Source organism: Delphinapterus leucas, chromosome 1, assembly GCF_059928025.1.
Source record: "Delphinapterus leucas isolate spDelLeu-1000000601 "Yukka" chromosome 1, BTC_Dleu_Yukka2, whole genome shotgun sequence".
Classification (NCBI taxonomy): domain Eukaryota; kingdom Metazoa; phylum Chordata; class Mammalia; order Artiodactyla; family Monodontidae; genus Delphinapterus; species Delphinapterus leucas.
The window spans coordinates 155,582,652-155,607,819 of NC_143129.1; the positions used below are offsets into that span (position 1 = coordinate 155,582,652).

At 50.2% G+C, this 25,168-nt stretch overlaps 1 protein-coding gene and 1 long non-coding RNA gene across 4 annotated transcripts in view; one reads left to right on the top strand and one right to left on the bottom strand.

Moving 5' to 3' along the window:
• The window catches only part of LOC111175693 (uncharacterized), a 32,697-nt gene extending 9,786 nt beyond the window's left edge, over positions 1–22,911 (bottom strand). Inside the window, exons 1-2 of one of the 3 annotated variants that reach the window (XR_002644791.3) lie at positions 22,560–22,911; positions 14,447–14,588 (exon numbers count right to left, since the gene is read on the bottom strand). This is a non-coding gene — a long non-coding RNA (uncharacterized LOC111175693). Of the gene's footprint in view, positions 1–1,729; positions 14,589–21,963 lie in introns of all 3 variants that reach the window. The other 2 variants (XR_016387568.1, XR_002644792.3) reach the window with 2 other exon arrangements.
• A 123-nt stretch (positions 22,912–23,034) lies between these two features.
• SLC2A1 (solute carrier family 2 member 1) overlaps positions 23,035–25,168 on the top strand; it is a 72,388-nt gene continuing 70,254 nt past the window's right edge. Inside the window, exon 1 of the mRNA XM_022575460.3 lies at positions 23,035–23,273. Coding sequence (XP_022431168.1) covers positions 23,256–23,273 — 18 coding nt within the window. The 5' untranslated portion in view covers positions 23,035–23,255. The remainder of the gene's footprint in view (positions 23,274–25,168) is intronic.

Consider the following 25,168-nt stretch of genomic DNA (forward strand, 5'->3'; position numbering starts at 1 on the left):
AACGTAATCATATTGTCTGTAAAGATAGTTTCAATTCTTCCTTTCCAATCTTAGTTGCCTTTTTTTTTTTTTTAATATTATTGTACTAGCTATTTGGCTGTTCAAAGTTGTCCCACAGTTCACTAAAATCTTGGGGATTTTTTTAAAGTATTTTTTCTCTCTGTGTCTCATTTTGCATAGTTTCTATAACTATGTCTTCGAGTTTACCGATCTTTTCTTCTGCAACGACTGATCTGCCATTATTTCCATCCACTGTATTATTTATCTCAGACATTGTAGTTTCCATCTCTAGAAGTTTTATTTTAAAAAAAGTTTTTAATTTAAAATTAGAAGTGCCGCTTTTTTGTTTTTAAGTTGATTCATGTCTCTACATAGGCAACCTTTCTTCCGGTTAAACATATGAAATACATCTGTAATAACTATTTTAATGTTATTATCTATCAATTCTACCATCAGTGTTGCTTCTGGGTCAGTATCAATTGATTGACTGTCTGTTCATTATGGATGGTGTCTTCCTGCTTCTTTGCATGCCTAGTAATGATTGATTGGATGCCAGAATCTTACCTTTTTGGGTTCTGTATAGTTTTGTATTTCTATAAATAATCTTGAGTTTTATTCTTGGAAGTAATTAAGTTACTTGGAAACAATTTCATCTTTTTGATAGGTGGGACCAGAAATGTGTTTCGTTAGGGTTACTTTTTCCCCAGTACTCAGCCAAGACCCTTCTTAGTACTCTAATTGATGTCCCTTGAATTATGAGACCTTCCACTCTGGCTATCAGGCTATGAGGAACAGGCTCTATTTCTCAGGCTTGTGTAAGCCCTGAGCACTATGCCCTCTTATCCTTTTGGGTGGGTCTCTCTGCAGCCTCAGATAATTTCTAGTTGATTAATACTCCACTGAAGGGTGGAGGGGTACCCGCTGCAGATCTCCAGGGCCCTCATTCTTGCAGGCTCTCTCCCTACAAACTCTAGCCTCTCTGGCATCCCCCAGGTTCCCAGTTATGTCTCCTTAATTCAGGAGACTGTCAGGCTCTGCCTGAATTCCCCTACCCCTGTGCCATGGCCTGGCAACTTTCTCCAAGCAGTATGATCACTGTTTGTCACTGCCTGATGTGCAATGTCTTGAGTGCCATTTTGTGTGTGTGTCGGGGGGGGGTCTTTTGTTGTTGTTATTTCAGATGGGAAGGTAAATCTAGTTTCTGTTACTCCATCTTAATCAGAAGCAGAAATTCCTGTCATCAGAGTTGGTACTGGAATTGGTCATGGTTGGCTCTGAGCTGCATCTAGGAGGTTTTTCCTCTCTTACACCACGTGGCACAGCTGGCCCCAGGGAAGGGTGCCAACCAGAGCAGTAGCCAGGAAGAGGAGGTAGCCAGTATGCCCCATGGGAAGTCGAGCTGGGGTATTTCATTATAACTTTGTCAACAAAATGATCCCGCACTGAGGTTCCAATGCCTTCTCCTCCTTCTGCCATCCCAGCTGGAGTCTCTGACAACTCTGACCTCTCCTCTGGTTACTGGCCAGGGCTGGAAGGGGTTGGCACCTGCAGCCTCCCAGCTGGCAACATCAACTACTACCTAGTAACAACAGTAAGAATTTCCTTTTTTAAAGCAACTGCCATTTTCCTGACCCTGGGCTACTTAGTAAGAATCTGAGGCTGGAGGACGTAAAGTGACTCCCCTAAGGTCACATAGCTAGAAGGGGCAGAATCATGGTTTAGCACTTACCTCCAGAGACCTGGTGTCTTGCCTGCCCGGAAAGAGCCTCCATTTTGGCCCGGGCTCCTGTGTCTAGTTCTGACTTGTGTCTGCCTCTGGGCCTGAAGCCCTATCTGGAACCTGCTTAGTTATGGGAGGTGACATGGGGGGAGATGGGTGGGACACACACTGGCTTTGTAATCAAACAGACCCAAGTTCAAATCCTACTTTCTAATGGTGTGAACTTGAGGGAGTCACGTACTCTTGCTAAGCCACAGGGATCGCTACTACAAAATCAAATAATGGTATTACTTCACAGTATTGAGGTGAGGATTAAATGAGATATTTCTAAAAAGTACTTACTGGAGTTCCCTGGTGGTCTAGTGGTTAGGATTCGGTGCTTTCACTGCTGTGGCCCGGGTTCAACCCCTGGTCAGGGAACTGAGACCCCGCAAGCCCGGGGGCGTGGCCAAAAAAAAAAAAAGTTTCCAGTCCAGCGTGCAAAGAGCTTGGAAGTCATCGCTCCATACAAAAAACAAGTTAAAAAGCTGGATAAACTTTGAAAAATCAACAACTCTTCTTAGAGTTTTTAGAGAAATGAGGTCACAGGGCAAACCACTGCACTGAAAATTGGAGAGACAGACAGGTGAATGCAGAGATTCACAATCTGCTGTAGTAGAAACCTATGTGTAGACACTTCCACAAAACTAGCACCGGATGGGAAAAGCTGAGCTGTCACTGAAGAACTGCTGAAGACTCCGTGCAGACACGGAGAGTTTAAAAGCCCAGGTGGGGGCCCAAACACAGGGGGACCCCACATGTTTGTGAATTTTACCTCCGGAGCTCTGCCCCTCTGCTTCTGGCAAAGGCAAGGGAAAAGGAACATTCTGCTCTCCTTAACAAGACCTGCCCTCGGGAGAAACTATTTGACCAATGCCTAACCTATTGGAGTTTTATCAGAGCCTAACCTACATGGAAGGGCAATACCCAACTCCAGCCCCCTCCAGCCATCCTATCCTGTCCCACCTAAGGGGGGAAAACTGAGAAGCACTTATGAAGTTCACAGTCCAGGGGTGCAGGTTCTCTAAAAGACAGAGACCTAACCATAGGGCTACAGAATGCCTCTCATCCCCCATACCTTTACCACCATATCGCTAAAGGTCTATTTACTGGAGTGCCCTCTACCCAGCACATCATATCCGGCTTTCAATAAATAATTACAAGGCATACTAAAAGGCAAACACAGTTTGAAGAGACAGAGCAAGCATCAAAACCAGACTCAGACATGGCAGGGATGTTGGAATTATCAGACTGGGAATTTAAAACAACTATGGTCAATAGATTAAGAGCTCTAATGGAAAAAGTAGACAGCATACAAGAACAGATGGGCAGGGAATTCCCTGGTGGCCCAGTGGTTAGGACTCCACACTCTCACTGTCCAGGGCCCAGGTTCAACCCCTGGTCAGGGAACTAAGCTCCCACAGCATGGCTAAAAAAAAAAAAAACCAGATGGGCAATGTACACAGAGTTGGAATTCCTAAGAACAAAATGCAATGCTAGAAATCAAAAACACTATAACAAAAATGAAGAACGCCTTTGATGGGCTCATTAGTAGACCAGGCACAGCTGAGGAAAGAATCTCTGAGCTTGAGGATATTTCAATAGAAACTTTCAAAATTGAAAAGCAAAAAGAAAAGACTGGGGAAAAAATGGGACAGAATAGCCAAGAACTATGAGACAACTACAAAAGGTGTAACATACATGTACTGGGAATACCTGAAGGAGAAGAAGAGAAAGAAGCAGAAGCAGCATGTGAAGGAATAATGACGGAGAATTTTCCCAAATTGTCAGACACGAAACCACAGATCCAGGAAGCTCAGAGAACACCAAGCAGAATAACACCCGCCCCACCCAAAAAACAACAACCCTGCACCTATTATGTTCAAACCACAGAAAATCAAAGATAAAGAAAAAACCTTGAAAGAAGCCAGAGGAAAACAACACCTTATCTGTAGGGGAGCAAGGATAAGAATTACATCCAAATTCTCCTCAGAAACCAGGCAGGCAAGAAGAGAATGAGGTGAAACTGAGTGCTGAGAGAAAAAAACCACAAACTAGAATCTGTATCCTGTGAGATTTCCTTCGAAGTGAAGGAGAAATAAAGACTTCCTTAGAGAAACCAAAATTGAGAGACTTTGTTACCAGTAGACCTGCCTTGAAAGAAATATTAAAAGAACTTCAGAGAAAAGGAAAATGATGATAGGTCAGAAATCTGGGTCTGCATTAAAAAAGGAAGAGTATCAGAGAAGGAATAAGTGATGGTAAAATAATCACAAATTTAATTTTTTTAAATTGATCTTAACAGATAAAAGTTTCAAAGTAATAACAGCAACAATGTGTCTGATGATGCTAACATGTGTATATGAGATGAATGACGGCAATGATACAAGGGATGGGAAGGAAGAATTAGAAATATTTGTTATTATAAGGCACTTGCACTACTGTAAAGCAGAATAGTGTTATTTGAAAGTAGACCCGGATTAGTTGTAAATGTACATTGCAAACTCTAGGGCAACCACTAAGAATATTTTTAAAAATTATAATTGATATGCTAAGAAAGTAGAAAAAAATGGAATCATATAAAATATTCAACTGAAACAATAAAAGGCAGAAAAAGAGTGGAAGACAAAAATAGGAACAAAGAAAAGGGCAATGAATAAAAAAACAGTAACAAATATGGTAGATATTAACCCAACTATATCAATAGTCACTTTAACATCAATGGTCTAAATATACCAATTAAGAGACAGAGATTGTGAGAGTAGATAAAAAAACAAGACCTAACTATATGTTGCCTTCAAGAAACCCACTTTAAATATAAAGATACGTGTAGATTAAAAGTAAATGGATATGCTTCCTTGGTGGCACAGTGGTTAAGAATCCGCCTGCCAATGCAGGGGACACAGGTTCGAGCCCTGGTCCGGGAGGATCCCTACATGCTGCAGAGCAACTAAGCCTGTGCGCCACAACTACTGAGCCTGTGCTCTAGAGCCCGCGAACCACAACTACTGAAGCCTGTGTGCCTAGAGCCCGTGCTCCGCAGCGAGAGGCCACAGCAATGAGAAGCCCATGCACCGCAATGAAGAGTAGCCCCCGCTCGCCACAGCTAGAGAAAGCCCGTGTGGAGCAACGAAGACCCAACGCAGCCAAAAATAAAAAATAAATAAATTTTTTTTAAAAAGTAAGTGGATAGAGGAAGATATTCTATGCTCACCCTAATTAAAAGTAAGCTCGAGCAGCTATATTGATTTCAGACAGAGCTAACTTTAGAGCAAGGAAAGTTATCAGGTATAAAGAGGGGCATTACATTGTGATAAAGGAGGCAACTCTACAAGAAAACATAATAATCTTTTTTTTTTTTTTCCCCGGTACGCAGGCCTCTCACTGTTGTGGCCTCTCCCATTGCGGAGCACAGGCTCAGTGGCCATGGCTCACCCCAGCCGCTCTGTGGCATGTGGGATCTTCCCGGACCGGGGCACGAACCCGTGTCCCCTGCATCGGCAGGCGGACTCTCAACCACTGCGCCACCAGGGAAGCCCCATAATAATCTTTAATGTGTATGCACCTAAAGAGCATCAAAATACATGAGGCAAAAACTGATAGCACTGCAAAGAGGAATAGATGAATCCACTATTACAGCTGGAGATTTAACATCCCTCCATCAGAAATGGATGGATCCAGCAGGCAGAGAACCAGTAAGGACACAGCTGAACTCAATAGCACCATCAATCAGCTGGATATAATTGACATCCATCAACTACTTCATCCAACAAGAGAAGAATACACAGAATACACATTCTTCCCAAACTCACATGGAAAATTCACCAAGACAGACCACATCCTACCCCATAAAACATACCTTCACAAATTTAAAACAGTAGAAGTCATACAAGATCTCCTCTCAGACCACAGGGGGATTAAACTAGCAATCAGTAACAGAAAGCTGGGAGGGAAGTCCCAAATTACTTGGGGATTAAACCACACACTTCTAAATAACGCATGGGTCAAACAAGAAATCTTAAGAGAAATTTAAAAATATTTTGAAATAAATGAAAGTACAACTTATCGATACATGGTAGCCATCGCCATTATCCTCATTCTCTGGCTGCAGCCCTGCCCCGATCATAGCTGAGCTCACCATGATTATCACGTACTGGATCACTCAGGTCCCAGCTCTCGGGTCTAGCTAGTTTACTGCACCTTGGTCTTCCCAATTGTCATTGCTCTAAAAACTCGGCACACCTTGAGCTAGTGTCCACCTGTGTTATCACAGGTACAGAAGAAAGTTAATTAGGGACGTCCTTATTGCAAGCGTTTCTACAGGCAGCTGGTGTCATAATCTAACAATGGAATGGGCCACCTGGTCAGAGAGTGCGAGCTGTGTTTCAGTAGAGACGGCCTAGCAGTCAGAGCAGCTGCCAGCCACGCTGTTATAGAGGAGATGCCTGCACCGAATAAGGTGTGGACTCCAGGACTCTCTATGGTTCCTTCCAACTGCAAGATGTGGCGGATTCTAAAATTCTCCATGAGTCTCAGAATTTACAATCCTTAGGCTAGATTATTCCAAGATTCTTCTTCTAAGATTATTTGATTTTAAAGTTCTCTGAGTCTTGGGTTTCATAAGTGGTACTAAATGTGATGAGGTATACAAAAATTATTACCTAACACATGGCCCAGAAGTCCTTTTGGGAAGAGAAGGAACTATCTTTGTGGAGGAAATGATTTGATAAGGGTAGAGACCCCATAGAGAGCCTGGACTCCTGAGGAATGAACTGGAAGGGAGAGAGGGAGTGGGGTGGGGGGGAGATGTAAGGTGGGGAAAGGGAGTGCATGACCCATTGTACTCTCTAGATGCCAGTAGGCTGTGCTCCATGAGATGTGCTCCTTCTCTGGAGCATTCTAAAACCTCTGTAAAGTCTACTCTCAGGAATGCTTGGGAGGAGTGATTTTGTTTTTTATATGAAATCCAAATAAAAGTGTGAGTTTTATCACATTCAAGTCAGTGTGGTTCAGGACAAAGCCAGCATGGTTTGCTGGGGGAAGAGAGTACGGGGGTTAATGTGAACCCCCTGACATTTAGCAGGCTTCTCTGGAGAAAGTGGGGCCTCCCTGTGTGGTGGGGCAGGCATCTAGGGGTCAAACAGCATCTAGGGGACTCCATTCCTTTCGGAGTCTATGTGGATGGCTCTCTCTAGAGGCATATAGGGCACGACCGGAGCAACTGAATGTGACAGCCCTGGCCTGAGGCATTAGAGGAAATTTCACCTCCATCTGAAGGAACAAGGAGACCCACCCAGCTAATATTCAGGCTTTATGTTTTCTTTAGGTTCTATGCTTAAGGTTGTAAGATCCTAGGGTTCTGTGACTCCAAGAATCTAAGAGTATAACAGTTTTATAATTCTAAGGCAACAACCACTACCACCACAGCCAATGCTACTGTGTTACCACATGCCAGGCACTGTGCCAGGCACTTTACCAGTATTATCTCAATTAATCCTCAAAATCTATGAGATACACATTATTCTCTCCATTTTGCAGATGTGGAAACTGAGGCACGGAGAGTTAAGTCATCAGTCCAAGATCACAAAGGCAGGACTGAAGCCAGATATTCTGACCGTGGAGGCTCCTTACCTGTGCTCCCTACTGCTGACATTCCTTCAAGCATCTTTGTCCCTCACAACCCTTTTGCCTATGAGCTGAGCGTCTTTCCAGCTCAGGCCCCAGAGATCTGGAAAACAGACCTGAGATCTGAGATGTGTTGAGTTGAGCTGGGTCCTGTTGACTTGTGTTGTTATGTTACAATAGGTTGTGCTGTGTTTAGTGTGTTTGTCTGCCTCCATTGTACTTTGACAGGACAAAGACTGGATCTGATTCAGTCCAGGGACTGGCACACTGTGGGTGCTTAAATAAATGCCTGTAACACAAGTGACTAATTGGCCGAGCGGGCTCTAGGTAGTGAGCTCTTCCCGCCATACACCCTGATTTTATCCTGAGGGGGGCTGGCGAGGCGGGCACACTCCCAAAGGCACCTGAGCAGGTGAAGCCAAGCCAGAATTCATCCTCAGAGAACCTTGGAACCAGGGGTAGGCCAGATCCGTGAAGACTTCGGGTCCCTAGGCCAGGAGTAGATGGTAGCTGGAGAGTCTGAGGGGAGCCTTATGCGAGGGGGCCAGGCATGGGCAGGAAGACAGCCCCAGGTGCCCCCATAGTCCATCTCCACAGGTAGCCAGAGAAGGGAGGTGGTCCGGGAAATGAAGGTGCTGGAGCCAGGCATCGTCTGCTGCTTTGACTTGTAGCTTCTTCTCGCTTCAGGACCAGGGCACCATCTGACAGCCAGCCTGGCTCATGGGAACTCTTCTCTAGGGCTGGACCTGGCCCTGACCCCTATGTGTGGACTGGGGTCCTGCTGTGGACCTCTTAAGTCTCTAGACACAACCCAGCTGCGTCTGCTGACCTTGAGCCTGCTCAAGCCCAAAGCCCAGGAGCTCTTGGAGTTCCTGCCTGCCTCAGCCTCTCTTTGACCTCGAGCCCTGGAAATGCGCAGCTACCCTGAGTGGGGCCAGCTCTGTAGCCCATCTGCCCCGTGCCCACCTCAGTTCTTGCACCCAGAGGTGCTCACGCCTGCTGAGCCACCTGCCCTTGCCTCGGCTGCTCTTCCCTGGACTATGTCGGGTCCTCTTCACTGGCTGCTCCGCCCGGCCTCTCCTTCTCCAGCCCATTCACCCAAATCAGCTTCTGAGATGCAAATCTGACCGTGTCCCTCCCCTGCTCACAATCTTCCAATGGCTCCCCATTGCCTATAGCAGAAAGCTCTAGTCCCTTAGCCCGGCATTCAAGGCCCTTCCTGGATGGCCCCTCTGAGCTCTCCAGCCTCCACTTCCTCTGTCCCTTGACCCTTCCCGGTGCCAGAGTCATTGCAAACATCACTCCTTTACACGTGCCGTCCTCACTGCTTGGCACGCTCTCCTGCTCATTCATCAAGGATCAGTCTTGCCTTCGTTCCTCCCTGGGTTTATAGCAGCCTGCGCACAGCTCCACAGTGGCCATAATCACCTTGTATCAGTATTAGAGCTCTTTGACTGTGTTTGTTTCCCTACCCGGTGGGAGTTCCCTGTGAGGCCCGATTGCGCCTGCAGCTTCATCCTCGCTGCCTGGCACGTGGTACCTACGTGCTGAACGAATGAGGGAAGAAATGAATGGATGGCAGTGAGTGACAGTGACATCCGCAGCACCCACACTGGCGATGGTGAGGGTGGGGCTGGGGTGGGCAAGGGATGATGATGAAACAGAAGAACAGAACAAAAGCATGAAGCCACAAGGAGATGGCTCCAAGACAGAGGCAAGGAAGTTGCTGCAACACGGCTCTAACTCCATCTCTCTGCATGGGTCCATCCTGTACCGGAGCTGCGTGCTCTGAAATCCTGGGAATCCCTGTCATTTCCTCCTGTTTGTTATTTCTGCTGCCTCTGTGAGGAAATGCTCCGTGAGTTGCTCAGGCCTTACCCAAGGCTGTTGCCTTCTCTGTGGGCGGGGGGTGAGGGGAGGGCTGCACAGATCACCCCCTCTCCTGAGCACCAGGACCCTCCTGGCAGGGGGTATCCCAGGGATGCCCTGGGAGTTGGGCAGGCAAGGCCTGAGCCACCTGGGACAGGAGACTGGGCCTGTGAGACGAGGGGAACCAGGAAGCCAAGGGGCCTGGAGGATGGACCACTGCTGCTGCTGTTTGAGCCCCCGGGTGGGTTTCCTGTCCCAGCTCTCTTGTGCTCAGCCACATTCCCGGTGCACTCCAGGCTAGCCAGCTGAGGGAGTCAGGACTGATGGAAGGTTCTCTAGGGGGGCACGGAGTGTCCACTTCATTCACCCTGTACCTCCATGATCCAGCACCATGCCTGGAAAATGGCAGGGTGGGGAACTAAAAAACTGTATTGGATGGATGGACAGATGGACAGATGGGCAGAGAGAAAGAAGGTTGTCCTTCCTGGAGCTAGAGGGCTATAGGGCAGTAGCATCTCTAGGGTCCATCCCTGGTGGCAAATGTGACCATCAGAGTGTGGACTTCCTTGGGGAGGGGTGGGAGGCTGGGGGTCAGAGTCAGGGGTCTCTTACACCCCCTTCCCATCTTCTCAAGCTCTCTGCTCAAATCTGGTATTCCAATAGGGCCCCTCCCTGCATAAAGACACCCTGTCCCCATACGTGGGTTGGCATCAGAATCTCCTGGGGCGCTTTAAACAGTATAGAGTCCTGGGTCCCAGCTGAGGCCTGCTACTTAGAATATTGCCAGGTGGGACCATGGATTCTGTTTGTTTTTTGTTTCATTTTGTTTGGCCACGCCACCTGGCTTGTGGGATCTTAGTTCCCCGACCAGGAATAGAGCCCCGGGGCCCTCAGCAGTGAAAGCGCAGAGTCCTAACCACTGGACTGCCAGGGAATTCCCGGATTCTGTGCTTTTTAAATGTCTCAGGTGATTCTTCCATGTAGACAGGCATAGGAACTCCCCACCTACTGGAGTGAGTTTAAACCCTCAGGCAAGGCGTTCTGCACCCAGCACCTACCCCCTCCCCCAGGCAGCCTCATGCCTTGCCCCTCGCCCCAGACACGAAGCCTAATGAAAAGGCTCCACGTTCCCAGACATGCTCAGGCTCTCTCACCACCAAGCTTTCACTCAAGTTCATCTGTCTGCCTTTCCCCTCCTCCACCTGAGAACTTCTACACGTCCTTTCCTCAAGGCCCAGAAAATGCCACTTCTCCCAGGAAGCCTTCCACACCTATCTTCCAGCCAGGTAGAACTTTCATCTTCCTGAGTCTCACAGCACCTCCTACCATCTACATCGTAGCACCTGTCACTCTGCCCTGTAATTACAGTCGGCCCTCCAATCCACGGGCTCCACATCCATAGCTCAACCAATAGCGGATCAAAAATATTCTGGAAAAAAAAAATGGCAGAAAGTTCCATAAAGCAAAATTTGAATTTGCCACATGCTAGCAACTATTTACATAGCATTTACATCGTGTTAGGTATTATAAGTAATCTAGAGATGATTTACAACATGTGGTAAGATGTGTGTAAGTCATATGCAAATACCATGCCACTTTATATAAGGGACTTGAGCATCTTCCGATCTGGGTATCCACAGGGGTCCAGGAACCAATCTCCTGTGGACACCAAGGGGCGATGTATCTAATAATGCCTCTGCCAGACAGTTTGCACCAGCGCCTTGTTTAAGCCCCAGGAAGACGTCGAGGTAGATGGCGATGATGACAGCAAAGACTGATCAGGTGGAAAGCTTGGAAGCCTACACATGCTGCTAGACCCATAAACCTTCACAACAACCAGGTGAGGTAGGTACCATTACTAGCAGGCCCATCTTACACATGAGGAAACTGAGGCCCAGAGAGGTGAATTCACTTGCCCTGGGTCACACTGATAAGTGGTAGAGCCAGGATCTAACTCAGGGAATGTTCCAGCCCTTTTACAGATAAGGACACTGACGCTCAGGGAAATATTTGCCCAAACACACCATTCTCATAAGTAGCACAATTATAATTGGCACCCAGGAGCCTTTGACCCAGAGCTCCACATTCCCACATGGCCCCAGTTTAAAACTTCCGCTAAGCAATCCGCAGACCATGCCCCATTCCTGGCCTGTTCCAGGCTCCCTTCCTCTTCCCACAACCCCCCAGAGACCTGCCCTCTCCTCTTCGCAGACTGGCCTGCCCTCTGATCTCACTTCTACCCAGACTGCCCCACCTTGAGTTCCCTGGAACTCCCAGCCCTTGCGGAGGTCACAACTCAGCTGGTAGGCAAAGGTCCAGCCCTGCTGGCAAGTTTTTCCCTGCAACTTCCCCATCCGCATTCCAGACGGAGCAGGCTGAGGCAGTAGGGGGAGCAAGCCCCTCCTCTCCCTGGGCCTCAGTTTCTCCATCTGTTGGGCAGACAATAGCAGGGCTGAAAGGAGGCTCTAGTGATCCTGGGGTAAAAGGCTTCGTAAACACTGGTGGTCCAGCCCTGACTGCCTCACTCCCTGAGTCCTGGTTAGGAGGGTGGCGTCCCCTGTCGGCCTGGAATCCACCTCCGCCGCCCTGGCAGTTACCTGCCCTCCTAACGTCCCTGCGCCCCTGCTAAAGAACAGGATCACAACCAAAGCAAATACAGGGCGCTTCACAGAGTAATAGCTCCATAAGTAAATAGCAGCAGTTATTAAATGAAGGGCCTTGCCTCTCTCTGTGGAGAGAGCAGACTAAAGCCGAAGTATAGCTGTGCAGTCAGGCACCTTTCTGGAGAACTTAATGGGAAACTTGGCTCTCCAAGGTCGGTCCCCAGCGCAGCCATCCCACCCACTAAGCATGACTCTAACCATCCAGAGGGTGACGGCAGGTTGTAACTGCAGCTGTTTTGGACACACGTTGCAGAACTCTTTCACATGCCCTTTTCTCCTCCAATCCTTTACAAAGCCTGTAAAAGGAGCTGGCGTGGGCTTTGGTTCCAGGCTGACCTGAGCTCATTTCCAGCTCTGCCACTTATTTGCTGCATGATCTTGGGAAAGTTATTTCTCTTCTCTGAGCCTCACTCTGCCTCGTCTGCAAAGTGGGCACGATGCTCCCAACCTTTGAGGGTGCTGTGAGAGTTACAAGGATCAGGCACAGAGTAAATACATAATAATCCCCATAGCTCTGTTACCCCCACGTTCTAGGTGAAGCAACTGAGGCTCAGAAAAGCTCTATTGTTTGTTCCACAGCTAGTGAGAAGCAGGGCTGACTCTGAGTCCAGGACACCTGCTTCCACACAGGAAGTTGTCCCCCAGTTCATGAATTTGTGAGGCCAGAAGGTATGGCTCTGGTTGCTCAAGGCCAAGGACTGATCTCAGGATCCTGCTTTATACGCCTCACCTTACAACCGTCATTAGTCATAGCTGGCCAGGTTCCAGGCCTCAGCATCAGGCCCTCCAGAGTGGGTCAGAGTGGACAGGGTCAGAGTCAAGATGGACTTGGCGGTCATGGCAGGTGGGGCCGTGTGCCCTGTGCACACCGGAAGACCCGCAGACACAGGACACGAAAGCAGCGGGCTTGTCCCAATCGATCCACACTGTGAGGACACGTTGACCTCGTCTCCACAGCCAGGAGCTCAGCTGCCAGCCCTGTGTTCCTTTTAACAGCCTGAGTCAGCGGGCAGAGACACACCGCAGAGCACTGCCTTCTCCCTGCTGATTTATTAGGGCGCTTTCCCAGAGAAAGATAAAAACTCTTCTTAAGTATCTGGCTCTGGGCAACTTACTTTTAATTTTCACCCTTTGAAGACAAAGATGAGATACCATTTCTCACCCATCCAACTGACAAAGATTAAAAATATTAACCACACCCAGGATTGACCAGAGGATTGTGAAAAGGGTAGGTCCCTTTACAGCCGGTAGAAATGCAACAAGTAAATACTATGTTTTTGAAGGGCGATTTGGTAAAGTTTTAAAAATTCCCGTCTCCTTTGACTCTGCAATCCCTCTCCTACAAGGATTTGTACCTAGTTTTTGGTACAAAGTTGATCTTCACTGTGTTGCTTATAACTGTTCCCAAATGAAAGCCACCTAAATATTCATCAGTAGGGGATTGGTTGAATCAATGATGGGCTATCAGTCAGCCATTAAAAATCAGGCTGGGAAGAATATTTACTCAAAGAGAAAATGCTCATTATAGATTAAGAGACAAAGCAAGTCATATCCAGAGTGATTTGCATTGATATGAGCAGGCTTGATAAGTTTTTCCACACCTGGGCTTGTTCTTGAGAAATTCTCCCATGTGGCCCCAGCCGCCATGTTGTAAGGAAGCCCAGGCTACCCTGCTGGAGACAGAGGAGGATGCAACACCATGTGTGGAGAATGGCCTCAGCCAAGTACCCCATCGAATGCAACTGCATAAATAACCTCAGCTGCATCACGGGGAACAGAACTGCCCAATCCCCCAAATCAAGAGAAATACATCATTGCTGTTTAAAGCCACTAAGTTTTGGAGTGGTTATTCGGCAGCAGTAGATAGCTGAAACACCCCGTTTTTCAGTTCCTAGATTTTCAGAACGCGTACAGACCATTAGAGCAGGAGCACCTGTGTCTGAGCACCCAGCCCGCTGTGCAAACCTTGGAGGTAGAGCCTTGGGTGACCCCAATGGCTGAACCTCTACTGCTGGCCAGTCATCGTGTAGCTTTCACAAGCACCATCATGTACTAGGTGCTTAATAAATATTTATTGAATAAGTGAATAAATGTCTTTGTTAACACACACTGCAGCCCTGGGTGGTAAAAGTGATCATTTTATTATTACTCAACTGACACTCATTCATTAGAGAAAAATGCAGGTATTACAAAAGAAGAAATGAAAAATTACCCCTAATTCTACTACCCGTAATTTCAATTAACATTTAGCATCTATGTATGGAAATTCAATTACATTACATATGCATATTTACTTTTTAAAATGTGATAAACATACTGTTTTGTAACCCATTTTTTCAATTCAAAAATATCTTGACTCCCTTTCCATGTCAATGAACATATATCTCTGTTCCACATTTTTAACGGATGCATGTGTTTGCACCCTCCTCCACCCCACCCTCACAACAGATATGAGCCCTGCCAGCCTTGTTCGTTTTCTATGACCCCACCGCCTAACCACAGCCAATAGGACCCAGGACAAACATCTCACCCAAACTGGGCCAATCCGCTTCTCTCTTCTAGAATTTGGAATCTAGACCAGGAGAGAGTCAAGTCAGCCTTGAAGTGGTCCCAGGTAAATTCTGGCATTGTGTGGTGGTTACAGCCTACCACGTGGAGCAGAACATGCCTGTCTGTGAAGGGAAAGAGAAATAAAGCAAGAATGAGGGATGTAGACCATCCCGGTGGCACTCTACTAGGTCCCAAGCTTAGTCAGCATCTGACTGCACCCCTGCCACTGTTTGCCGGACACCTCTGTTGCCTTTAATGAAGTCTCCTTTATTGGCTGAAGTTGGCTTAAATATATTGACACTGGCAACCAAAAAATTCCTTGCAATGATTACTCTAAGGAAATAAGACAGATGGGACTCTCAGCCACAAGGCCAGGCCTCTGGGAACCAATAAAAAGAACACCCAAGACAGAAGACTAGTGCCCCAGCACCTTCTATAAGCCACTTTCCAATACTGGGTACACAGGCTGGAATGCCAGCTGTTTGAGGGGAGGGCTCTAGAGCCAAGCAGTCAGGGCCCTCCCTCGATGACACGGCCCCCGCCTTCCAGCCTCAGCAGCAAACGTCTGTTGGGCACCTGCCACATGCGGGGCACTGTGCGAGAGGCATAGATGCACACGATGTATAAAGTTCCATGTGTGACTTTAGGCAAGTCATATCCGCCTCTCTAGGCCTCAGTCTTCTCATCTGTAAATGTGTTGAAAAGCACAATTCTAAGGTCTTTCCAGCTCTCACACCTACAAGTCTAAGCCAGGGTCCCAGCCCCAGCATGCCAGGAAGAGGGCATATATAACAAGCTCTAGCAGGGGCATTGGACTTTCCAAACACCTCCCTATCCACTGTCTCCTGTGAGCCTGCCAACAGCTCTGCAAGGCCGGACTTATTAGGCCAATCTTAGGGATGTGGAAATGGGAGAGGCAGAGAGGTTAAGCAACCTGCCTGAGGGTACACAGCTGTTGAATGGAAGCGCTGAAACTTCAGTCCAAGTCTGAGCCAACTGCCCACTGGGAGAAGGATCAAATTACCCTTGACACTGGTTATCACAGTTTTGTTGTTGTTGTCGTTATCACAGTTTAAAGACAAGGACAGGGCTTCCCTGGTGGCGCAGTGGTTGAGAGTCCGCCTGCCGAGGCAGGGGACACGGGTTTGTGCCCCGGTCCGGGAAGATCCCACATGCCGCGGAGCAGCTGGGCCCGTGAGCCACGGCCGCTGAGCCTGCGTGTCCGGAGCCTGTGCTCCGCAACGGGAGAGGCCGCAACAGTGAGAGGCCCGCGTACCACAAAAAAAAAAAAAAAAAAAAAGAGCACACTGAGGTCTAGCACTTATTATGACAAGGCTTCTCAACCCAGAGCTACAAAGGTCTTGGAAGTCACCTGTTGCAACCCCTTCATTACGAAACTGAAGAGACAGAGGCTTAGAAAGGGACAGTGACTTGCCTGAAGTCACCCAGCAAACCCGTAACTGCCCAGAGTGGAGTAGAACCACTGCCTTCTGAGTCCAGGGATGTCCACCTCCAGTGCTTTCCCTTTCTTAAGAGCTAAACTGCCGTGGGTTTGGGGCATTAATTTCAAGCTTCAGTGAGGAAGGGAGGGCTTCTCCAGGCTTTCAGTGTCTCACTTTCCATCTTCTAAAGGGTGAGTCAGCTCCGGTATAATGCGGTGAGTCAGCCGGCTCCTCCGTGATGAATGTACATGTGACTGCCAGGTGGCATCCAGGTGGGGCTGGGAGTGGGGGAAGTGGGCACAGCCGGATGCCGACTGGGCCATGGCCGCTCACTCAGGAGGTGAGGTCTGTGCTTTCTTTTGGCTCCAAATTGCTGCATAGTGGTATCTGGAGGTTAAGAGGTCCAGGTCTCACACCTTCCATTTGCTACCCAATTCCTCCTTTGGTGTGACCTCAAGCAAATGGCTTTAACCTTGGTGTGCCTCGGTCTCCTCACCTGTCCAATGGGCATATGAATAAATCTGGTCATGACCTCTGCACAAGGTGTGGGGAGGACCCAAGGAATGACACTGAGAAGGTGTTTTGCACAGTTAAAAAGTTGCACCAGCATAAACGGCATTGTTATTTCACTTCTCGGGAGAAATAAAGTTCTAAGAACAAAACAGAGCCCAGCCAGGCTATTTATTTGCTTTACCCATCAGTCCTTGGACTTCTTAGGGTCTGAGAGCCTCTGGTCTCCTTGCTCTTCCCCAGGGCGCCAACCTTAACGGAAGGCATACTGTGGACTAGGCCCAGGGACAAGCCACTGAACCCTCCCCAGAGCCCCACAAGGTCAAGATTATTCTGAGCCCCATTTTACAGACAGAAAAGTGAGGCTCACAAAGAAGAAGCAACTCATCAAAGATGGCACCACAGGAAGGGTAGAGCTGGGCCCTAAAGCCAGACTTGCGGACTGTCCCGGCACTGGTCCTCTCTGTGGGCTCAAGGAGGAAAGTTCTTGGGGTCTGCATCAGGTCCCCTGCTTCCAACAATACACGGAAATCGAAAGAGGTCGATCCCTGCCACCCTAAAGTAAATCAGGCTTTGGGAACGTGAAACACTGGAAAGAATAACAGTAGTTACCATTTTTCAAGAATGTATTATATGCCAGTCACCTGACAGTCATCTTCTCACTTCCTATTCTCACTAAATCTTTGAGGTAAGTACTGATATTATTCCCATTTTACAGGTGGGGAAATTGAGACTCAGAAAGACTGAGCAATAAGCCCAAAGACACACAGCTAGCAGATCTGCCTCCCCAGCCTGTGTTCCACCCACCGTATATCACTGCCGGCCTCCTCACTCGTTCGTTCTTTGCTTCATTCATTTATTAAACATTTAGAGCCTCTTCTCTGTGCTCTAAGTAACTCGCTGGACAGAGGGAAGACAGGGATGCCTGAGCCCCTACCCCAAGGAGGTCATTATTGGGAGGAAAGATATGGCTCAAATAACTGTAATCTCAGCGGTAAAGAGCCAGGCCCTGGGGCACTGCTCGTGCTGGTGCTGGGCCAGGTGACTGAGCAGGTGCTACAGGTCAGAGTTTTTGTTTATTTTTTTTAATCAAGGTGCTAGAACTCATACCTACTACCTGTGTGATCTTGGGCAAATCACTTCACTTCCCTAAATCTCAGTTTTCTCTTTTAGAAAATGGAGAGAAAAAGACTCATCTCACTGAGGTCTTGTGGGGATTAAACTAACTGGAAGAAGCCAGGTACCATTTTGGGTGCTGGGGATGCTGGAAGAAGCAGACAGCAGTTATTCCCTTGGAACCACAGAAAGAATTTTTTTTAAGTAAAAGAAATTTTTTTTAATTGAAGCATAACATGGACACAGGGAAGTGTAAAAACTGGAATTGTCCAGCCCAATGAGTTTTCACAAACTGAACACACACGTGTCACCAGCACTCTGATTACAAAACATCACCAGCAGGGGCAGGACTAGGACATGGCAAGTGAGGCACTCACCTCCTGAGTAAAATTTAAGGGGGTACCGAAAAGCTCAGCCATCAAGATAAATAACGTTTTAATGCAATATTTTTAATGCAATATTTTTTAAAAACAAAAACTAATGCAAGAAAATCCATGATGACAAAATATTAAACTTTTAGATAAAGACAGGATTAGTAACAATGCTGTGTTGAGTCACATTAAAGTTCAGGGCAAAAGGGAAATATCAATAATATTGATCCTGCTTCATCTGCCTCACCTTGGTCCCAGCCCTGATTACCAGACCTCCTGAGGGTCATTCATCCCTCCAAGGGTAACTAATACCCAGACTTCTAATCCTATAAATAAGTGTTGCCTGTTTTTGAACTTTGCATACATGAAATCACACTCCTTGGCATATGGCTTCTTTCACGCAACATTGTGTCTGTGAGTTGTAGCCACGTTGTTGTGTGCCAGGGAAAGATGCTTAAACAAGGAAATGACCACGTGCTGGCTGGATGTTTGAGAGAGACCATGGAGGTGGCAGGTGGGAGGAAGAATGAGCAGAGCTAGCACAGGACCAGTGGAACGGAGAGAAGGGGATGGAGTCCAGTGCTATTTTGGAAGGGCAGAGTCCACAGGATTGGCTGGATATTGGGGATGAGGGAGAGAGAAGAGTCAAGGAAGATGCCAGATCTCTGACTTGGACTATTTGGTGGATAGAGGAACCGTCTCTGCAGTGGGGGACCAGGAGGGATGGGAGAGGATAATGAGTTTAGACTTAAACATGGTGAAGGCCAGGTACCTGTGGGGCATTCAGAGGGCTGTCCTGGAGGCAGCTGGACAGACAAGCCCGGTGCGGGAGAGAATTGGGGGAAGGAAGTGTTCCCTCAATATCCCCCAGCATCGGGCGAGCAGGTGGTGGCCCTGATGAAAGCGTGTGCAGAGGGCCGGGGAGGGGCTTGTGAAAGGATAAAGGAGGGAAGCTGAGAAGTTCTCTGAGAGCAGGTGGTATGAACTGGTGCGCAAATCAGAATGAAAATATTAAACATACAAAACTGTCCTCCCTGGCCCATCAGGACTTCCAGGAGTCCAACACAGTGTGTACCTGCAGCCTGTGAGGATCGGGGTTGCAGAATATCCTGCGGATCAGGGGCTCTCCAGTCCCAGTCCCTGCCAGCTCCACTCGCATCAGCGGCAGCTGACTCAGCAAAGCCTTTTCTGCTGGCCGCCAGAGACGCTTGCCTTTAAAGGCAAAAAAAAAAAAAAAAAAAAAAGCGCCTTTCCCCGGGCAGCCCTTACTCACTCCAGACTCAGGAGCTGCTGCTACCAACCCCTACCCCCTCACCCCGCCCCGCCCCCAGCGCGCACAGCGAGCCCAGCGCGGCTGGGGTCCCTGAGCGTGCGAGCGTGCGCACAGGCACGCACCAGGCCGCCGGCATCCGCCTGGCCACCTGACACCGCCCCGCCAGTCCAAGGGAGCTCTTTTCCTCCGACTGGCTAGGGCTAGAGCTGCTTGGAATCCAAAGGTCCGAGTTCCTTCCTGGGCTAAAGCAGCCTCCAGGGAACAAAGCTGCCAGTGTGAGAGCAGCTTGGGGAGGTGGGCACTTGGTCCTTCCAAGCGGAGCCCAAGGGCTCCACCCCAGCCTCCTCACACTCCCCTTTAAAGCCTCGGGATAGGGAAGGCTTGAGAGGAGGCTGAGACTTCCTCAGGTCCTTCCCTGCTCAAAAACCCTCCATGGCTCCCCACTGCCCACTGAATAAAGCCCTAACTCCTATACCTGGCATTTGACCCCTCCTCAGCTTCTTCTCCCATCAAATTCCCCCTAACTTCATCTCTTCTTGCTCCCAATCCCCTGCACTCCCGCAGCAGGGGCTACTTAGCCTGGCTCTCTGGCTTAAGCTGCACTTCCATGAGCCACTCTGGGCATTCGCTCTCTCTTCCCAGTCATCCCAGACTTCCAGGCTCACTTCCTTAGGCTTTCTCTGGTGCTTCCTCTCTGGTTGCAGTTAAATCCGGTTGCCCAGGACTCAGCCATCCAAAACCTAAACTAGCCCACCTGTGAATCTAATATCTGATCAGTGTCAATAGCTTCTGATGAATTTACCTCTATACTGTACCCTCCAGGGATCATAAAGCTTCTACACAAAGAACATCTAGAAATGCAATTTCAAGCAGTTAATGGGAGTCTGTTGGCGCAGGTATGATGGGGTAGGGCGAAGGTAAAGCTGTTTTTCTAGCCACTCTGCTCTGTCTTCAAGTCCCACCCTGACCATAGGAAGGGGGTTTGATTGGACTTCTGACATCATGAATTAGTACTGTTTATTTGGATAAACTTTTACACACAATCCGTTTTTCCTCTGGCCAAGTCAGGAGGGGATTGTTACACCCATTTTACAGATGTGAGTCTTGAGGCTCAGAAAAGAGAAAGGATTTGCTTGGTGATGTTTGACAAGTAAGTAGCAGAGCTGGGACTCAGGAGTCCAAATCCAGGGCTCCACCATCAGTCTCTGGGTGTGGTCTAGAGATTCTTTCTCCCCTTCAGCAGTCACTCTCTGCCTGTCTACTGTCTTCGCACATGTTCTTCCCCTTGCCAAGGATGGCCTTCCCTCTGACCCACCTGGTGAACTCATATTCAGCCTTCTAAACCCTGCTCAGCCTGCCCTCTCCCTTTCCTGAAGCTCTCTCCACTCCCTCTCCTTCCTCTGTGGTACAAGTTCTCTCCCATACACTTTTTTTTTTTTTTTTGCGGTTCGCGGGCCTCTCACTGTTGTGGCCTCTCCCGTTGCAGAGCACAGGCTCCGGACGCGCAGGCTCAGCGGCCATGGCTCACGGGCCCAGCCGCTCCGCAGCATGTGGGATCTTCCCGGACCGGGGCACGAACCCACGTCCCCTGTATCGGCAGGCGGACTCTCAACCACTGTGCCACCAGGGAAGCCCCTCCCATACACATTCTTAACCATGCACACCCAGCTTGGTACTGTTGCTGTGCATCTCGCCGCTTCATCCTCTCCAGTTTGGGGGCTCCATAAGGCTAGCAACAGGCTTGCCTGCCTCTGCCCCTGGGGAAGTGGCCAGCACAGGGCTGGCCTGGAGAAGGAAAGGGAGCCTGATGGTGAGTGTGCCCCATGAGCTGGATGGGGTGTACCCACAGCTGGGAGGAGACATATGCAGTAGACTGGATGTGCTCGGAAACAGGGAGCGATGGAGAGACTTTGAGCAGGGACGTGGCAAAACCCAAAAAGTACTTAAGGGAACACTGGTGTTGGCAGGAAACAGGCAGACTAGCTGCTCATATGTTCATTCATTCCTGCCTTCTTCCTTCACCCCTTCACCCCTGTGTCTCAGCTACAGAAGCCATCCTCAAGATGCTCAGTCTGGAGGGAGACAGAAAGGACAGCAGCACACTAAGAAGCATCGAAGGGTAAAGGAGAGAACAAGCTCTTGGAGGACTCAGGGACACTTCCCGGAAGGGGCCCCATTCTAGGGGTGCTTTGTGCCGTCAGAAGCATTTTGGCTTGGTGAGGTGGAGGTGGAGGGAGTCAGGCAGAAGAAACAATCTGAGCAAAGGTACAGACGTGGAAAGTGCTGGTGTGAGGGGTGAGGCTGAGCCTGTAAAATGCTGCCCTGAGGGCCTTGCTAGCCAGGCTGGACCTCGCTGCCTCTATGGCAACGGGGGACATACGAACAGGAGAGTGAGGGTCAGCACTAGAGGACATGAGGCCAGAGGCACTGGAGGCCCTGCAGACAGAAGGAAGGGAAGGAGGATGAGGTGGTACAGAAGGTGAAGTCAACAGGACTCAGGGGCCCTTGGCACCAGATGAGGAGAGAGGTGGCCCTAAGCTTTCCAGGCTGAGCAGCTGGGAGACCGCAGAAATAGGAGCCATGGGCAGGGGTGTGCCCAGAAGGGGCAGGCCTTCCCTTCCAGGGCTTCTTGGTCAGCCAGGGTGCCCCCTCCCAAGGCCAGCACTGGACCCACAGCCCAGACAGAGGACTCCAGGGGTCATGGGGTCAGCTCAGGCTCCTCCTTCCCAACAGAAAGTAGCCCCTCCCTGGGCCCCTCCATAGGGAAAGGGACCCTCAAACTAACCTCAGGATTTTGTCCAGACCTTTGGACTGGGGGGGGGTCTTTCCTTTCACTGTGTCTCAAGTAAGACACGGGTCTAGAAGAAGAAACGAGGTGAAATCAGATGAAATAAGGTGAAATAATACCACTACCACTAAAGGGGGATTTACCGCGAGTTAAGCCTGTGCTAAGTATTTCATGAGCTTATCTGGACATTGTATCTCTCATGATAGCACATGAAGTTGGTGGTCATGTTCATTCCGTTTAACCCAGAAGAAAGCTGAGCCTCATAGGCCAGCACCTTGCCTAGGATCACTCGAGGACTGGTCTACAGTGGAGCTGGTTCAAACCCAAGTTCTCCTGTGTTCCTACCATTCATATTTTTCACACTTACCTGTCACCATAGAGTCACGTATACTGTCAGGAGTGGAGAAAGGCTTCACAAAGGGGGTGATATTAAAGTGCAAAGAAGAGGTGGGCATAGATTTCCAGGCAGAGGGCCCAGCCTGTGCTAAAGCAAGGCTTGGCTTACAAACAGGAATGTGGGGATGGAGAGGGGAAGGGAGAAAATCGCGCAGGGAGACCTCCCGTAGTCTAACAAATACTTAAATACCACTTACCACGTAACAGAAGCTGTTCTAAACACTTTACAAATATTAACTCACTTAATCTTCATAACAAACCTATGAGGTGGTTCTATCAGTACAGCTAGTTTCCCGAAGTTATCCGGTGGCGGAGTGAGGACTCCAGTCCTTGCTCTTAAGCGCTACCCTTTGCCGCTCCTATTTTGTCTCACAGCCGGTACGAGCTCCTCCATTTTGCTACAGGCTGCCGAGGCTCAGAGAGGTGCGCACACTTGCTGAGGGTCACACAGCGAGGGAACTCCCGGGACCCAGAGAGCAGGGGAGACGCTCAGCCACAGCGAGGTGCCTGCGGGGCGCCCTCCCGCCCCACTACCCCGGCCCTGGCCCCCTCCCCGCGGAGCCCCGCCCCGGACGTGCCCCAGTCCCCGCCCCCAAGGCTCTGCCCACCCCTCCTCCCCACCCCGCACCCCAGCCGCGCCAGCCAATGGCTGGGGTCCTATAAACGAGAACGTCCCAGCGCTCAGAGGTAACCCCAGCGAGCGTTCAGATCGTGGGCCGCAGGTCCCAGGAGCTAGCTCGCTAGGGAGCGGGAGGCCAAGCGACCAGAGTCGGAGTCAGAGTCGTAGTCGGAGTCTCGGGACCGGAGCCGGAGCCTGATCCGCAGAGTGCAGCCCGCCCGCCCGTCGCCGCCCGCGCACCCGGCGCTGCCAGAGCCTCCGGCGCAGCGCGGCCATGGAGCCCAGCAGCAAGGTGAGTCGCGCGCCCGCGGGCCCTCCCCGCCTGGAACAAAGGCGCGGACCCCCGGTCACCCCTCCGCCGGCCTAGGCCTCCCCGGGCCTCCCCGGCGGCCCGGACGCTCTGTGAGCCCGTGGCCGGCGGCGCGCCTCTCAGAGCCATGCTCGGCGCGGGCCTGGAGCGCAGCGCCCTGCCGCTGCCGGGGACTTGCGGGGATGGGGTCGGGATCTGGCGGGCGCGTGGGCGCCGCGTGCGTTATTGGCGCCCGCAGTGAGCAGCTGGCTTCCTTCCGGGGGCGCCGCGCCGTCCACGCGTCCCGGCAGGGCCGGGGGACCCAGGGCCCGGGCGCGGCACGTCGCTCACGATCTCCTCCTCAGCGGCCCTGCTCCGACTTCTCCCGGGGCGGGGGAGGGGGCCCGAGCGCGGCGCCCATTGGCTGAGCCGGCCGAGCCCCCGGCCGGGCCCCGGCCCGGGCGCTTGGAGGAGGAGGGACCCGCCCCCGCTCGGCCGGCTCGGAACAGATGCTCCCTTTTCCTGGGCGCCACACTGGGCGCGCGGCCTGGTGTTGGGCGTTTTCCGCGGCCTCGCGCAGTCCCCGCGCCTGTCCTCCGGGGTTCCAAGGCGGAGGGCACTCTCTTAAGGCCCGGGCTCCAACCCCAGGGTGCCTGGCTACAGGGTTGAGGCGAAAAGCCTGACTTCCGAGGCCCTTCTTTCCGCGTAGTGCAGGCCCCAGAGCTTTTGCCAAGACCCAGGGAGATGTGCTCTGAGGTGGCACGTTTCCCTGCTCGAGCGGAGCTGGTGAGGGCCGGACGGAGAGAGTACCCCAGGGGCCGCCGCCGCGATCCCGGGGGGGCCGAGGGTCGGGAAGGGGCCCCTGGCTGGAGTGGAGTGGGAGTAGCGCGCGCCAGGGAGCTGAGGGACGCGGGACTGAATAGATGAGGACTCTTCCTTCCCCCGGGAGCAAGCAACTGCCTAGATACGATCTCTTTTTTTCATCTGTAAACGGGCTTGTCCTACAGGGGATCTCTGTGACTTTCCCAGAACGGTTCCTTTCCAACAAATATTTATTGGGCCCCACCTTGTGTGTTCTAGGGCATTGTTTCTTTCCTCCCTCCCTTCCTCCCCTTTCTATAGAATATTTTCAAGTGACTTTTTTCTTTGAAATTCGGCAGGGAAGGCACGAGGATGTCCGTTTTTCCACCTGGCATGGGGGGTTAGCACTGAACTCTGCGCTGCCCTTTCTATGGGCTGTGGAGGTGTCCGGTGGAACTGAACAAGGTCTTGGCTGGGCGGAGAGGTGCGTGACAGTGACGCCAGGCTGTACCCTCAGCGGGAAAAGGTTCCTTTATGCCTGATGAATCAAAACAACTTGCTTCACCACCCCGCCCTGGCCTGAAGAGAGACCCTGAGCCCAGAACACATTTCCTGACAGTCATAGGTGAGCCATTATGCTGGGATACAACAAAATGAAAATAAAATGAGAAGCTATTTTAGCTAGTGGTAAGAACGTTGCCACTGCAAAGCTTAAGTATTTGCTGTGTTACCTCAGGGCTCTGGCAGGTCGCTTAACTTCTCTGGGCCTCAGTTTCACTGTCTGTAAGAGAGGGAAAACTTTTTTCACTCCTGCAAGGGTAAGAAATGTCTGTTCAGCATGTGATGCAGGACCTGGGTGTTCATCTGTTGAGTGGAGAAGTGAATATTTTGAGAGGAGACAGAAGAGTGGAGGAGAAAGTCAACAGTCACTTGTAGTTCACTAGGCTCTGGGCTCAAATGCTTTTCAGTGTCACTGACCCTCCATATATAGCTCTGCTGGTTCAGGGGCCTAGAGCTCGGAGAAGGGAAGTAACTTACCTGAAGTCACACAGCTAGTAAGTGGCTGAATTGGATTTGAACCCAGGCCAATCAGAAAG